Here is a 14459-nt window from a genome sequence, read left to right as displayed (position 1 = left end):
GCTTTCCCACATTCCTCACATTCAAAAGGTTTCACTCCAGTGTGAGTTCTCTGATGTCTACTAAGACACCCTCTCTGATTGAAAGTTTTCCCACATTTATTACACCCAAAAGGTTTGTCTCCTGTATGAATTCTCTTATGTTCCATAAGTTTCCCTTTCTGGCTAAAACCTTTCCCGCACTCATGACATTCAAAGGGTTTCTCTTCAATATGAGTTCTCTGATGAGCAATAAGATACTGTCTCTGGCTGAAGGCTTTTTTACATTCATCGCATTCAAATGGTTTTACTCTAGCATGAGTTGTCTGATGTCGAGTGAGGTGCCCCCTCTGGCTGAAGGCTTTCCCACATTCATCCCACTCAAAGGGTTTATCTCCAGTATGAATTCTCTGGTGATCAATAAGAACTCTTTTTTGGCTGAAGGCTTTCCCACGTTCACCACATTTATAAGGTTTCTCTCCAGTATGAATTCTCTTATGTTCAGTAAGATTGGCTCTTTTGCTAAAGGCTTTCCCACATTCCTCACATTCAAAAGGTTTCTCCCCAGTATGAATTATCTGATGACCAATAAAGATTCCCATTTGGTTGAAGGCTTTCCCACATTCATTACATTCAAAGGGTTTCTCTCCAGTATGAATTCGCTGATGTTCAGTGAGATTTTGCAATCTGCTGAAGGCTTTCTTACATTCGTTACATTCAAAAGGTTTTATCCTACTATGAGTTCTCTGGTGTCTTGTAAAGTGTCCCCTCTGGTTGAATGCTTTCCCACATTCATGACACCAAAAAGGTTCACATCCAGTGTGAATTGTCTTATGTTCGCTAAGTTTTCCCCTCTGTCTGAAAGTCTTCCCACATTCATTACATTTAAAAGGTTTCTCTCCATTATGAATTATTTGATGAGCAATAAGGTATTGCCTCTGGCTAAAGGCTTTCCCACATTCATTACATTCAAATGAATTTCCTCCTGCATGAATTCTGCAATGTCTTGTAAGGTGTCCTCTCTGGCTGAAGATCTTACCACATACATTACACCCAAAAGCTTTTCCACATTCATTAGATTTATATAGCTTCTCACTGGTATGTGTCCTATGAAATTTAATGAGGTCTGAGTGGGAGCTGTTGGGCTTCCTACACATGTTTGGTTTATAAAAATTCTTCCCTGAGAAGACTGTATTATATTTAATTACATCTGAAAAGACACTGGAACTCTTTCCAAGTTTATCATATTTATGGAAAATTTTTCCCATTGCTGCTTTCTGTTGTGGAAAAAAGATTGACCTGAAACTGAAATTTTTCCCAAATGAATTCCATTCAGGACGATGCCCCTTATTAAAAGATGATCTGTAATTCTTTGCTACTTGACTGGGTTCTCTCTCTTGATTACCCTTCCATTTCTGTAACCTGACATCACCTTCCCCAGGTTCTTCCATTTCGGGAGGCCAGAGTCCAGCTTCAGTCCTCTTTCCTTGGCTGATCCCATGCAAATGCCCTGAGTCAGAGTTGAGTCCTTGGTTTCATATCTAGTTTCCTGACTAATGGAATCTGAAAGAAATAAACAAGTGTCAATAATGATTACTCTCAGTGCTAAGGGAAAGGAAACTACTTACACCAAATCCAGGATTCTGTTTCCTCCATCTTCAGAAATGCTTAATTTGCATTTTGGATTTAGAACAAATATTGTCAAGAAGGAACTGAAGACAAAGGTAGATGAAGAAATAGTCACAGGGCCCCCAGCTGCCAGGATGAATTCTAGGGTCCTAAAGCCACTAGATGTCATTAAAAACAATGCCCTCAACAAAACAGAATTATCTCCTGGAGGACAGAAGAATGAATTCCACAATCTCAGAATCTTGCCCAAATGGAAAACAATTTTAAATTTATGCAAACAAAACTGATGCTTCTGGAAGGGCAAAAAAAGTAGAGAAAATTTAAGAATCATCGGACATCCCAAAAACAGTAAGGACAATCTAACCTATACATTTCTGGATTGCATACAATAAAATTTTCCAAAGGTAATAAGAAAAAAAAGGGACAGATTACAAATAGGGAATTTGTAGGATGCAAAATAATGAGTCCCATGAATTCCCTCGGACACATTATTTTTAGCCTTCAACTTTCCAATTACAAGAACGTGATTTTATAAGCAATCAAGAAAAAACCTGATATATTAAGTAATATCAGTAGAACGTAGTGCTCGGAACAGTGCCTGGCACATAGTAGGCATTTAATAAATGCTTAGTATTAACACACAGAAGTTTTCTGCACAGACGAGAAATAATAGAAGCTAATTATGATATGCTGAAAATTAAGAGATCTAAGACATTGTTATTCAGTAAAATAAGGAACTGGCATTCAATAAAAGCTTGTTTTCATCAACACTTGAGTGAAGGCATATATGGCAAATTGATTAAATTTACAAATGACACATAACTTGGAGCCATGGCTAACACAATAGATGGTAGAGGTTCAAAAAGATCCCAATGGGCTGGAAAAGTAGGCTGGACCCTAGAAGAAGGAATTTACTAGAGGTAAAATTTGTAAAGTCCCATAGTTGGGCTCAAGAACTCCATTTCACATATAAGACAATGGGGAGGCTTCGCTAGTTCATCCAAAACTATCTAGAGATTTTCATGAATGGCAAGCTTAACAGGAGTTCATATTTTATGTGTGTGTGTGTTATATATTATATAGACAGATAGATACATATACATATATTATACACACACACACATACACATATGGAATAACGTGAGAGCCAAAAGAATTAGCGTGAGCTTGGGCTGTTTCGAGAGGCAGCGGGCGAAGAAGGCAAGAGGTGACTGAGAGACCTTCTCCAATCACAACCACAATCCCGTGCTCGCTTCTGGGCCCCTCACCTGAGGGAGGACATTGACAGCCAGAGAAGAGCTAGAGAAGGGCAAGTGACATGGTAAATCGCCCTGAAACCACATGATTTAGGATCGGCTGAAGGAGCTAACACAGACTGTGCTGGGAAGCCCTAAGAAGCTATATGGTAGCCGCCCTCCATCACCCGAATGGCTGCCGGGCACAAGACGTGTCAGCTTTGACCACAAAGCTTGGCCCAAAGAGCAGATATAGGAGCAATGAGTACAATCATAGTGTGGCAAATTTCCACTTCCATAAGGAAAAATCTCCTGATGCTTAGAGTTCCCTAAAAGTGGAATGAGTTGCCTTGGGAGGTAATGGGATTTCCTTGCTGAAGGACTTCAAATGAAAACTGAATGACCATTTCCTGGCACGAGGCACAGAGGATTCTAAATTTGACCTCTAAAAGGTCAACTCTAAAATTCTTTTTTTTTCTTTTTCTTTCTTTCTTTTTAGCTTTCAACATTCACTTTTATAAAATTTTGAGTTCTAAATTTCCCTCCTTCCTCCCTTCCCCCCTCCCTAAGATGCCATACAATCTGACATAGCCTGTATATGAATAATCATGTTAAACACATTTCCACATTAGTCATGCTGTGAAAGAACAATCAGAACAAAAGGGAAAAGCCATCCTAACTCTAAAAATCTGTGAGTCCATGAAATACCTATTACTTTTATGGAGATTTGCAATATTTTAATCTTAAAAGGAAGAAATTTTAGGGAAAGAGGATGATGAGGTAAAAATTAAAAATAACTGTATTAAGTATGAAATTTAAAATCATGTTACAGCAACATCTTTAATTTTTAAAAATTATATAGTGATAGACCTATCACAAATATAGACACAGAATATTATTTATCAAAAGGAAGCATTTTTAGACTAGATTTGATTCTACAAAAATACCAGTTTTATACCAAAAAGAACTCTCCAAATACCCTGCTGTATTGTTTTTCAGTCACGTCCAGCTCTCCCTGACCCCATTTGGGGTTTTCTTGACAAAGATACAGGAGTGGTTTGCCATTTCCATCTCCAGCTCATTTTACAGATGAGGAAACTGAGGAGAAGAGGGTTAAGTGACTCGCCCAGAGTCACACAGCTACTAAGCGTCTGACGCCAGATTTGAACTCGAGAAGAGGAGTCTTCCTGACTCCAGGCTAGGACTCTATCCACTGTGTCCCCTAGATGCCCCGCAAATACCCTGGGTGTCTATCAATAGGAGAACTGTCCTCAGACCCATTTCCCATCACCATGGCTCTGCCCGGGCCAGCTCCCATGCTTCTGATGTGTGTGTCCCCTCCCGGCCTCTGGGCCACAGTACCCCTCCCTTCCTCAAGCCTCAACCCAAACGCCTCCTTGTCTACCTTTCTCAGTCACGTCTTCTTGCGTTCTCCCGCTCCCCCAATGTTAACCATACAGTTAACAACTTGGTATTTATTGAATTTACTCTGAAACTCCTTAGAGATGTTCCCTCCCCCATCAGAATGTAGGTGCACTGAGAACGAGGCTAGTTTCATTCTTGTCTGTGCATCTGAGGACACAGTGAAATACTTGGCACACAGGAGCTCTTATTAGCAGGCAGGTAGCTGGTATACGGGCAGGTAGGGGGTGCCATGGTGGATAGGGTGCTAGGCCTGGGGTCAGGAAGACTCATGGTCCTGAGTTCAAATCCGGCCTCAGACAGGTTACTGTGTGTCACTTAACCCTGTTTGCCTCAGTTTCCTCATCTGTAAAATAAGCTGGAGAAGGAAATGGCAGACCACTCCAGTATCTTTGTCAAGAAAACCCCAAATGGGGTCACAGAGAGTCAGACACAACTGAAAAACAGCTGAACAACAAACAGGTGGCATAGAGTACTGGACCTGGGAGTCACGAAGTGCTGAGTTTGAATCCTGCCTTAAGGTACTTGTTTGTGAACAGGCCAGCTGCTTAACCTTTCTCAGCCTCAATTTCCTCATCTATAAAATGGTGCTGATAACAGCACCCACTTCACAGGCTGTTGTGAATACCAGCATTTATATGCACTTTGAGGTTGGCAAAGTGGCTCACAAAGACATTCTCGTTTTATCCATAAATAAATGAATTAATATGTGCAGTGCTTTTTAAACCTTGAAGAGCTATGTACGTTTCAGCTATTATCATCACTAACAAACGCTTGTTGATTGACTGGAAAAAAACAAAGAATTCACTGAAACATAGGAAGACATAGTGTGTGCAGTGGGCAGACTGAAAAAAGGAGATCTAGAAGAGGAATGCACGTGTCACTACAACGAGGTAGCAGAACAGAACAGGATTAGTAACAAATCAGCTCTACGTCCACAGCAAAGCAAACCCGGGACCACAAAAACCAAGGGCGACCAGATGGGGACTACCATGACGGAGGGTGGCTACGTGTGCACACACGTTACAGACATTGCAGTCATTTAAAATCCCTTGGCTTTTTGTTTTCACTCTTGCACACTCATGTTTCTCATTTGTTTTACAAGACTGTGGCATATATCTGAATCCCCTTCTTTGTCGATGGAAGATCACATAAAAATTATATTTAAAGAACAAAGGAATCGGGGGAAAATCTTAATGGACCATACAAAAAATGTCATCTAAAAGCAATAAGGAAGTAAGATAAATTAAAAGAGAAACATCTCTTTCTAGGAGATAATTGGTCAAACTATCTGTATAAGAAATTCTCAAAATTGACAATAACCACCTAAAAACTCTCCAATGATTGTAAAGATATCAAGGAAAACAGCTCCAAGATACCTTCTTAGATATATAAAAGTGAACAAGAGTTATAAGACTGCCCACAGGGGAGAGTGGAATAGCTACCTGGAAATAATGGCCACATAAGCGATGGAAGAGGCTTACCATGATACCATCGGCACCATGTAACAGACCCACCAGGGAAAAAGGGTCAGCAATTGTCGATTAGCATTTACCAAGCTGGGGGGAGGTGGGCAGGAATGTGCCGGCCACAGAGACCGGGCAAACAGAGCGCTTCCTGCCACCTCGGTAAGTGAACACACACTTTTGTTTCTGTCCATGAATGTTTGCTTTTGTTGATGGAGACAACCAAAATCAAGAAACCTCTCTTCTGGCAATTGAGAGAGGAGAGGGCAGAGCTGAAGGTCAGGAGACCACAGCAATGGACCAAGGAGGATCAGCGGCCCAAAGTCTTCTCCGTAGGCCTCAGGGCCTTTAAGAAGGGCTGGCCAGCCAGGCTCAGCTGCACATTTTAAAGGCACCGGTTACCTGCCTGACTGACCAGCTGCACTCTTACTCATGACTCTCTCCCCTCCCCACCTCCACTGTTCCCTCACTCACCTGGCCAAAACCTTCTGCGGTCCACCGCCTTGGGCATCCCTGGTGCTCCTCCTCTCTCCAACAGGGAGATCACTTCCAGTGTGGAAACAGGAAGCCCTGCTCAGAGAGACAGAAATGGAAGGCAGGAAAGGGGGAGTGGTTCTGGAAAACCTCAGAAAAAGTCACCTCAGAATTCAACGATCCTCACAGAGAAGGGAGCAGCTAAAAAGGCTCAAGGTGATGTAAAGATTTCTAAAGCAGGCCTGGATGGCGCTCCAAGGTCACAGATCGGGTTTGGGCTCACAAAACAAGCAAGGTCATGGCACCCACCCCCTGCTAGGGGCACAATGTTCTCAGGGGCTTCAGCAGGCTTTGGCCTGAGCATCCTGGAAACAGCAAAACTACAGCCTTAAAAAGACCCTGGAGAAAGCTGGAGAAAGTGGTCCTTACCCAAAGAAATGAGGTTCTCCAAGTTCTCCAGCATGACATTCTTGTGCAGGGCCCTCTGTGCGGGGCCCAGGCATCTCCACTCCTCTGGGGTGAAGTCCACGGCCACATCCCGTAAGGTTATTGATTCCTAAAACATCAGACACACTCCTGCTCAGACAGGACACAGAGGGAGGGGCTCTCACAGTAATGAGGTTCTAGGTGCCTGCTTACAGTACTGTGTGTCTCTTTGTTCCAGACTCAGTAGCATGGAGGCCTCCTTCACTGCTCGGATTAACTGTGACCTATTATTTCTCAAAGCAAAACCCAAGAAAAGCTGTGCTTTGCCTTTCTAGCCTCAAGCCACACAATTAATGCATTCATCCCTTCACAATGAGTACTTAATCTCTAATTAGCTGTAAGAAGGCAATCGCTGTCATTCCTTCTCACCATCACCCAGGCAGATTTATTCAAAAGGCAGGACATGGGTCAAGGTTCTCATTTCCAACCACAATGGCACCCTGCCCTCCTGGGGTTCACCAGGCCCTCTCCAGTGCCCTGCCCCACCCACCCCGCTTGGAGGAGCAGGCCAAGCACCCTGGGCATACAGCGGATGTTTAATAAATGCTTGATGACCCGACTTGACCCCTGGCATTTGTCCAGCATTACCACCCCTGCAGACTGGAAACATTACAACTCATCTGCCACCCAATACTCCCTCTGGGGTGGGCAAACTCCCCCTCCCCCGCCTCTTACTCCTCCTTTAACACCTAAAATAACCTATTCCCAAACCCCACTCAACCTCCCTCCTCTTATTTCCATCCTACTCAACGCTCCCGTCCACATCGTACTCCAACCCGGCCTGACCTTCCATGCGACCTGCGACCTCTGGGACAGCCCTTCCAGAGCGACTTCACCCTGGACTTCCTCCTCTCATCGGCTTGCTCCTGCTGAGGCCTCGCTGCCACAGAAGACCCTGGTTCCCTAGCCATCCTCTCCATGCCCCCTCCCTCCCAACACACCCGCATACACTCCCCTGTCACAGGAGGCAAAGCGCCTCGCTCTCCTCACTGCCGCGTCCAGACCCTCCTTAGTCATCACTGGCAAACCTCTCTCCTTTGAAGGTGGTTTTATTAAAATGTTTTACCCTATACAGATCATTCTCTTTCCTTCACAAAAAATGGAGCACCTGGTTCCCTATCTCGCTCACCTCCCCAACTCCTGCCCTGCACTGGGCCACTGTAACATGAATGTTGGTGAGCCCTTAAACTCCACAACCTCCCACTTCCTGACAACCAGAAGCCACACACAGGGATGGTCATGCCCTGCTTCTCCCCCATGTCCACTAGTGTCCTGCTTCCTGGGTCAAGAATGCACCATTCCTCTATCTGAGTTAAGTAAAACCTCCCAGCGTTTCATCTCCTCAACCTGTCTTCTGTCCACCGTCTCAGCCCTCAGGATCTTCTCAGGCATAACTCTCCTCCCAAACTCAACCCTGTTATTAGCCATTTCAACACCACACTGTTCCAGACCGTTGCTCCCTTGTCCCATGCCAAACTGCAGTCCTACAGCACTCCCACCATCCCTCTGCTTCCCTCCTAGTCGTGAGCTGCTCAGTGGAGCTGAAGGAAGTCACACAACCACACTGGGCCATTTTCACCTCACTTCCCTGGACCTTCACCGTGACAAGGCAATCCTTTCAGTCCTCTCTAATTGATTCCCTATCTCACTCCTCACTGTCCTGTGCTCAAAACTTCAGGCAGCTCCCTCCCTCACCTCTCACTTTTCTGAGAAAACTGAGATGAAGCAATCTTGTCGTTGGAGGCTTCCAAGGCCCGCCAGAACAGAAAGAAGATAGAGATAAGGGGGCAGAAAACACTTCACAAACACAGTCGCATGACGCTTGTGACCATGAGAACTTCAACTACCCAATCAGTCGGTCAACAAAGATTTGTTAAGAACAAGGAGGCACTTCATAAATATTATTTTATTTGATCCTTATAGCAACCTCCATTTTCCAAATGAGGAAACCGAGGCAGACAGAGGTTAAGGGACTCCATGAAGCTAGCAAGTATCTGAGGCCGCATTTGCACTCAGGACTTCCTGATTCTATCCGCGGCAGCTGCCGGATTTGTTAGAGAAATCTAAAACTCCATCAGACTCCCAGTTTTCCAAGGATTTTCTGAAGCATGCCGAGTCCCCACCCAAGTCGTTGGGATCGTTGAAGAAACCGGAGAGAGCAGCGTCAGTTGAGTAGTTTTGACGGCCACAGTGCAGAAGGTTTACAAGCAAGTGAAGAGAGGCAGTAACGGCGAGTGGAAACATCTCCTCCAGGAGCTTGACCAGGACGTGACTGGCTCAAAGGCGCCCGTCACATGCCTCCTTCGGGTCGCGCCTGTAACCACAGGCGTCCCACAGGGCTCTGTCCGAGGTTCTCTTCCCTTTTGTGCCCTTCCCTCGGCAGTTCCCGTGGATTTAATGACCAGCTCTGTGCTGATGATTCTCATATCTACCTATCCCGCCCTAATCTTTTTGCTGACCTCCGACGTCACGTCTACAACTGCCCTTCTGACATCTCAAACTGGATACCCGACAGACATCTTGAACTCAAAATGTTCAGAACAGAACTCATCTTTGCCCCTAGAGCTCCCTGTGACAGTAGAGGGTACCCCCACCCTCCCGGTCATCCTGGCCTCCTCAGTCTCTCTTAAACCATCCCCCCCATTTCACCTTCACAACATCTCTCGAATACTTCTCCTTGTCTCCTGCCCCACTCTGGGGCAGGCCCTCATCACCTCCCGTCTGAACTGGCACCACAGCCGCTGAGGCGTGGGGGGAGGGTCTGCCGGCTTCAGGTCTCTGTTCCCACCCCAGTCCGTTCTCCATTCAGCCAATACGCTGATTTTCCTAAATCAAAGTCTGATCACGTCATCTCCCTACTCAATAAACTCCAGGGGCTCCCTTTGGCCTCCAGGCTCAAACACAAAGTGCTCTGTTTGGCATTCTCCTGGCTATTTCCAAAACATCCCATCTCTTGGCTCTGGGCATCCTCTCTGGCTGTCCCCATGCCTGGGATGCTCTCCCACTTCCACTCCAACTCCTGATCTCCCCGGCTTCCTTTAAGTCCCAGCTAAAATTCCACCGTCTACGGGGAGCTTTCCCCAGCCCCTCTTAAATTCCAGGGCTTTCCCTCAGTTCTTTCCTATTTAACCTTTATATACCGTGTTTTCCATACACAGTTATCCTCTCCACATGGTGACTTTCCCCATCTTGGTTTTGCTATATCGTGGTCAGCATAAAAAATTAAATGAGGATTTAGGGGGAGGTTTGTGGAAGCCACAGATGACATAGATAAAGTTTAGAAACTCAGAAATGCATAAAATATATGTATTTTATAATTTGTAAGTCTTGTAATTATTAATTTATAAGTATTATAGAATATCAACCCAAATTTTACAATAAGGTACTGTAAACACCCCATAAAAGAAAAAGAAAAAATTCTAATTTCTTCTCTGGTACGAAGAGAGGGCCAAAAAATTTTACACAGATTTTCCAGATCATGGGGGCACCATGCCCCTAACCCCCATAATGTGGAAGGGATAACTAACTGTATTTGTTTGCCTGTTGTCTCCCCCATTATATTGTAAGCTCACTGAGGGCAGGGTCTGTATTTCTGTGTCCCCAGTGCTTAGCACAGCATCTAGGCACAAAGTAAGTGCTTAAAAAATGTCTACTAATTGATTATTTACTAACTGACTGCAACAATGTAAAGAAAAACAATCCTTCAAGTCTTCAGAACTCTGATGCACACACTGACCAGCCATGACTCCAGAGGACTAAAGATGGAGTTGATGGACTGCAGTCAGATAAAGAGACAGACATTTTCTGACACGGCTACCATGTGGATCTGCTTGATGTGACCATGGTAATGTTACAAGAGACAGATTTCTGCATTAACATGGAGGGGAAATTTTGGGGCGTTGAGGGAGGGAAATAGAGCCTAAAAAATACAACAGCAATGAAATATAAAAGAATAGCGTGTCAATGAAGACTCTGAAAAGCTGCACAAAATAAAGGAGTTTCAGAAATAGGTGAGTCAGGAAGAAAGGAAGTTTTCAAGGTAACGAGGCTGTATTTCGGCCATTACTGGGGTCTACTTTATCATTCAGAATGGCCAAAACCAGCTGGCAGAGCACAGCTGATGCTCAGACCCCTGGGGAGACTTGGGTCAGCCAAGGACATCGATGATAAGGAAAGGAGCCATTATTCCCTGGAGGTGCACGCCCAGACTTACCTGGAACCCGGCACCCAGCGGCCCAGAAGTCATTCCGTCCTCCTTCTCAATGCTTCTACGCTGGAGGCGGAAAGAGGCTTCAGAAGTGCAAGCTGCAAGGAGAAGGGTCAGGATGAGAACCAAGCCCCCACACCCCCTCACCCAAAAGCTCTTCGGCCCGGCCCAGCCCTCCGCCGCTGTGCCTGGGCTGCCGGGGACCCTCCCTTCTGCAGGCAGTCCTTTCGTCCGTCTTCTGGAGGCACATGGGCTGTGTCCACAGCTCAAGCTCACCGCCCCACCTCGCCCCTCCTCCGCAGGTGAATGACCTTGCCTGCAGCTTTACGGGGATCGAGGCTAATGCCGTCTAAGGGTGGTCACTCAGCTGCCCTCCATTTACCCTAGGAACCCCTGCATCTTCACCGTCTCTCTCCCGGCCCCTGCCTCACCCCCTCTTTCCAAGACCAACACATGGCCGACGACCCGTTTATTCTGTCTGCGCACGCTTTGTCCAGGGCTTTATTGCTCTCAATTAGGTGCCTGTATAGTTGGGGAGGTTTTGAAAGGTTTCAATGACTTCAACCAAATTCAACCAGAATGCCACATCGAGGTGCCAGTGTCGGCTGGAGGGGAAGACCCTGGTGGAATCCCCTGCAATTCACTAGGTTTATCTCAAGGCGCCGAGTGGCCAACGCGACAGTGACGTCACCGGACCGCTCCTCCCCCCTTGCCCCACCCCCTATCAGTCATTGAACCGACCCTTCACAGAGCTCCTCCGGAAGTGACGCACAAGGACCCGCCTCTCAACAAGCTGGGGCACCAACCAGGAGGGGCTGGACGAGCCGGCTCCAGCGCCCACGTTTTGCTCCTCCTCCCGCCCACCCCTCCTCCACTTACCGACGTAGGTGCACGCATCTACACACACCCCTCCTAAACACGTACACACTCACGCAGACTCAATCACACGAGCGCACACGCGCGCACCTCCGCCCAAGACCACCAGAAACAAGCCCCCGACCAGGCAGTGGCGAGGCAACTGCGACTGCGCGCGCCGAGACTCCGCACTACTACTCCCAGAAGGCAGCGGGCTCCGTCGCTTGGGAACTAAACGGACCGGAGTCGCGTGAGCATTATGGGAAGTGGAGTCTGCGCGGTGGGACGCACGGTTCCCAGACTCTATCTCCCAGAGGGCACTGCGATCCTCTCCCCCAGCAGGAGCGTCTGCGCCTGTGCACTGGGCGGAGGCGGGGCCCCGCCCCCGCCCCGCGTGTCCCAGGAAGGCTCCGCCCCCCCCCCCCCCCCCCAGCCCTGCCTCGCTCAATGCCTAGTGCGCTCCCAGGGCGAATAGAAAAGGGACGTCAGTTACCAAGATGCAGGTTTCACCGCCTGAGGTCTCCCAGCTCTGCGCGGTCCCGCCTGTCTCTGGTTGGGGCCACTGGGCACTCGTGGGCCAGGTCACTGCTGCCGAAGCAGATCCACTTCCACGCGGAAATGATAAAAAGCACCGATCCAGGTGCAAGGACTGGGAGAAAAACTCATCCCCAAGCGCTGGACACTCATCTCAGCCTCCCAGCCCTGCTATTATCCCTGAGTTACACAGGGGGAAACTGAGGCACACAGAGGCTAAGCGACTTGCCCAACTAGGAAGTCTCGGGGCTCCGCCAGCCGCCAGAGCCCCTCTCTGTTGCTAATTGTTGTCCCACGGACCCCAAGCCTCTGTCCCGGGGACGGAGCTAAATTGGAAATGGACCCTACGGGGGTCACTACTCACCAGTGTCCGTGGGTGTTGTGAGAAAAGGGTCAGTCGTGAGCAATAGCCCGGAGGTGCAGCGAAAAGGTCTTCGCCCTCCGCGCATCTGGGCCGAGCATAAGGGAAAGCCTCGCTTTACAGACAGATCACGTCGAGGCAGCATCCTTCGACGTTAGCAAGACGCCTTGAAACCAATCGCAGAAAAGGTCGGTTTTAGCATCAGCCGGCTGTCACGGAGGGCCGGACACTGTGGATCCCGGGGGCACGTTTCCAGAACAAGACACCCCGCCCAGCTAAGGGAGTGGGACGTGTGCGTTTTTTCGTGTAAATAATGAGTTATTTCGACAACTGCGATCTACAATCTCAGTTTTTCCGTATTCCCAATTTAGCTTTTTTTGTTTTTAAATAAACCTTTTCCATGTCGTTAGCTTTCCTGGCCGGCCTCTTTCTGAGGTTTAGAACTCTGGACACGTCATTCTTCTGATTGTCATCCTCTGTTTCTTGCATTTGCTTACATCTTCTGTACGTGTCTTTTTGTTGTGTCAGTTGGTTGGCTGAAGAATTAATTCCCTGGGCATCCACAGCAGTGGATCCAGATAATTCCTGGTTTTCTTCCTCGTTGGCATTATTTCCCTTTGGGCTTTCAGAATTTTATTCTTGTTGTAACCTGGGCGGTCTTTACATATTCCAAAGGCACCTCCATGTTATCCAAATTGGGCATGCTTAGACTACCCCGGATAACACATGTATTACACTCATAAGCTGACTTAGAATTTTAGTCCCTGGGATCCTATTTTGCCTTTCTTTGAGTCCCTTTGGAAGCTTTCCCTAAATATCGGGGGCATGTCGGTCTGTGCCTAGTTTTCCTCTCCTCATCTATCACAAACTCAAGGAGAAAATGGTCATTTACTGCCCAATGTTCCCATTATTTCCACCCCAGGAATCAGTTTTTTCTTTTAGAGAAAATAAGATAGAGCATAGGATTTCCCATTATTGGTGTCTCTACCTTTGAAAGTATGAAATGATGGTTAAGACAACCTAGGCAATTATTAGATGCTGTTTTTGGCAGGGTGCTCCAGAAGATGTCTGGCTCCCAACTGCCTCCAAGATCAAATACCCAGCCCTGCTTTGCAGTCAAAGCCCTTCATAACGCAGCCCCATCCTATCTTTCCAGTCTTCTTACACCTTACTTCCCAACACATACTCTTCCAGTGACTCTGACCCACTCCAGGTTGCACAAACCAGACCCTCCTCCCCTTACCTCCTGGCATTCTCTCTGGCCATCCCCCATACCTGGAATGCTTGCCCTCTTCACCTCTGCCTACTGGTTTTCCTGACTTCTGTCAAGTTAAACTAAAATCCCATCTTCCAGAAGGAAGCCTTTCCCAACACCTCCAATACCTTTCCCAACAATTCCAATACCTTCTCTCTCTTATTTATTTCCTATCTGTCCTAAATATAGTTTGTTTGTCTCTGCTTGTTTTTTTTCCATTGTAGTGTGAGCTCCTTGAGGGCAAGAACTGTCTTTTGTGTCTTTTTGCATCCCCAGCACTTAGCACAGTGCTTGGCACACAGTAGGCAATAAATGTTGACTGACTGACTGACTAGATAGCTGAAGTCTCCCATCGTTACAGTATCATGTAACTGTGCCGTGTTTGTGAAGTGTGTCCCAGACTCTCATCCGTCTCCCTTCTCTCCTCGTGGGCCGTGGACGGCTCTAATCACAGAATGCTTCTTTTCCTACCTCCATTGGTCTTCACCCAAACGTTTTCTCAATCCTTCCCGCCTTGTTCCCTGAATTTCCTCTGGTGGCTTTCTTTCTTAGTATGCAA

General features: G+C 46.9%; 2 protein-coding genes across 2 annotated transcripts in view; both read right to left on the bottom strand.

The window, feature by feature from the left end:
• Positions 1 to 1253, bottom strand: part of LOC114028027 (zinc finger protein OZF-like) — a 1436-nt gene extending 183 nt beyond the window's left edge. Inside the window, exon 1 of the mRNA XM_027842212.1 lies at positions 15 to 1253. Within this exon, the coding sequence (XP_027698013.1) occupies positions 15 to 1244 (1230 nt within the window). The 5' untranslated portion in view covers positions 1245 to 1253. The remainder of the gene's footprint in view (positions 1 to 14) is intronic.
• Positions 1254 to 1326: 73 nt separating this feature from the next.
• On the bottom strand, positions 1327 to 12790 carry LOC114028052. The gene is made up of 7 exons (XM_027842238.1): positions 12649 to 12790; positions 12244 to 12338; positions 11862 to 12201; positions 10902 to 10993; positions 6632 to 6758; positions 6203 to 6298; positions 1327 to 1539 (listed from the first exon to the last, which is right to left on the bottom strand). Exons 1-7 carry the CDS (start codon positions 12788 to 12790, stop codon positions 1352 to 1354), a joined length of 1080 nt encoding a protein of 359 aa, XP_027698039.1. The 3' UTR covers positions 1327 to 1351.
• Between the last annotated feature and the right edge of the window lie 1669 nt (positions 12791 to 14459).

This window comes from Vombatus ursinus, unplaced genomic scaffold (genome assembly GCF_900497805.2).
Source record: "Vombatus ursinus unplaced genomic scaffold, bare-nosed wombat genome assembly UNPS02014868.1, whole genome shotgun sequence".
Taxonomy (NCBI): Eukaryota; Metazoa; Chordata; class Mammalia; order Diprotodontia; family Vombatidae; genus Vombatus; species Vombatus ursinus.
This window is presented reverse-complemented; position numbering and strand designations above follow the sequence as displayed.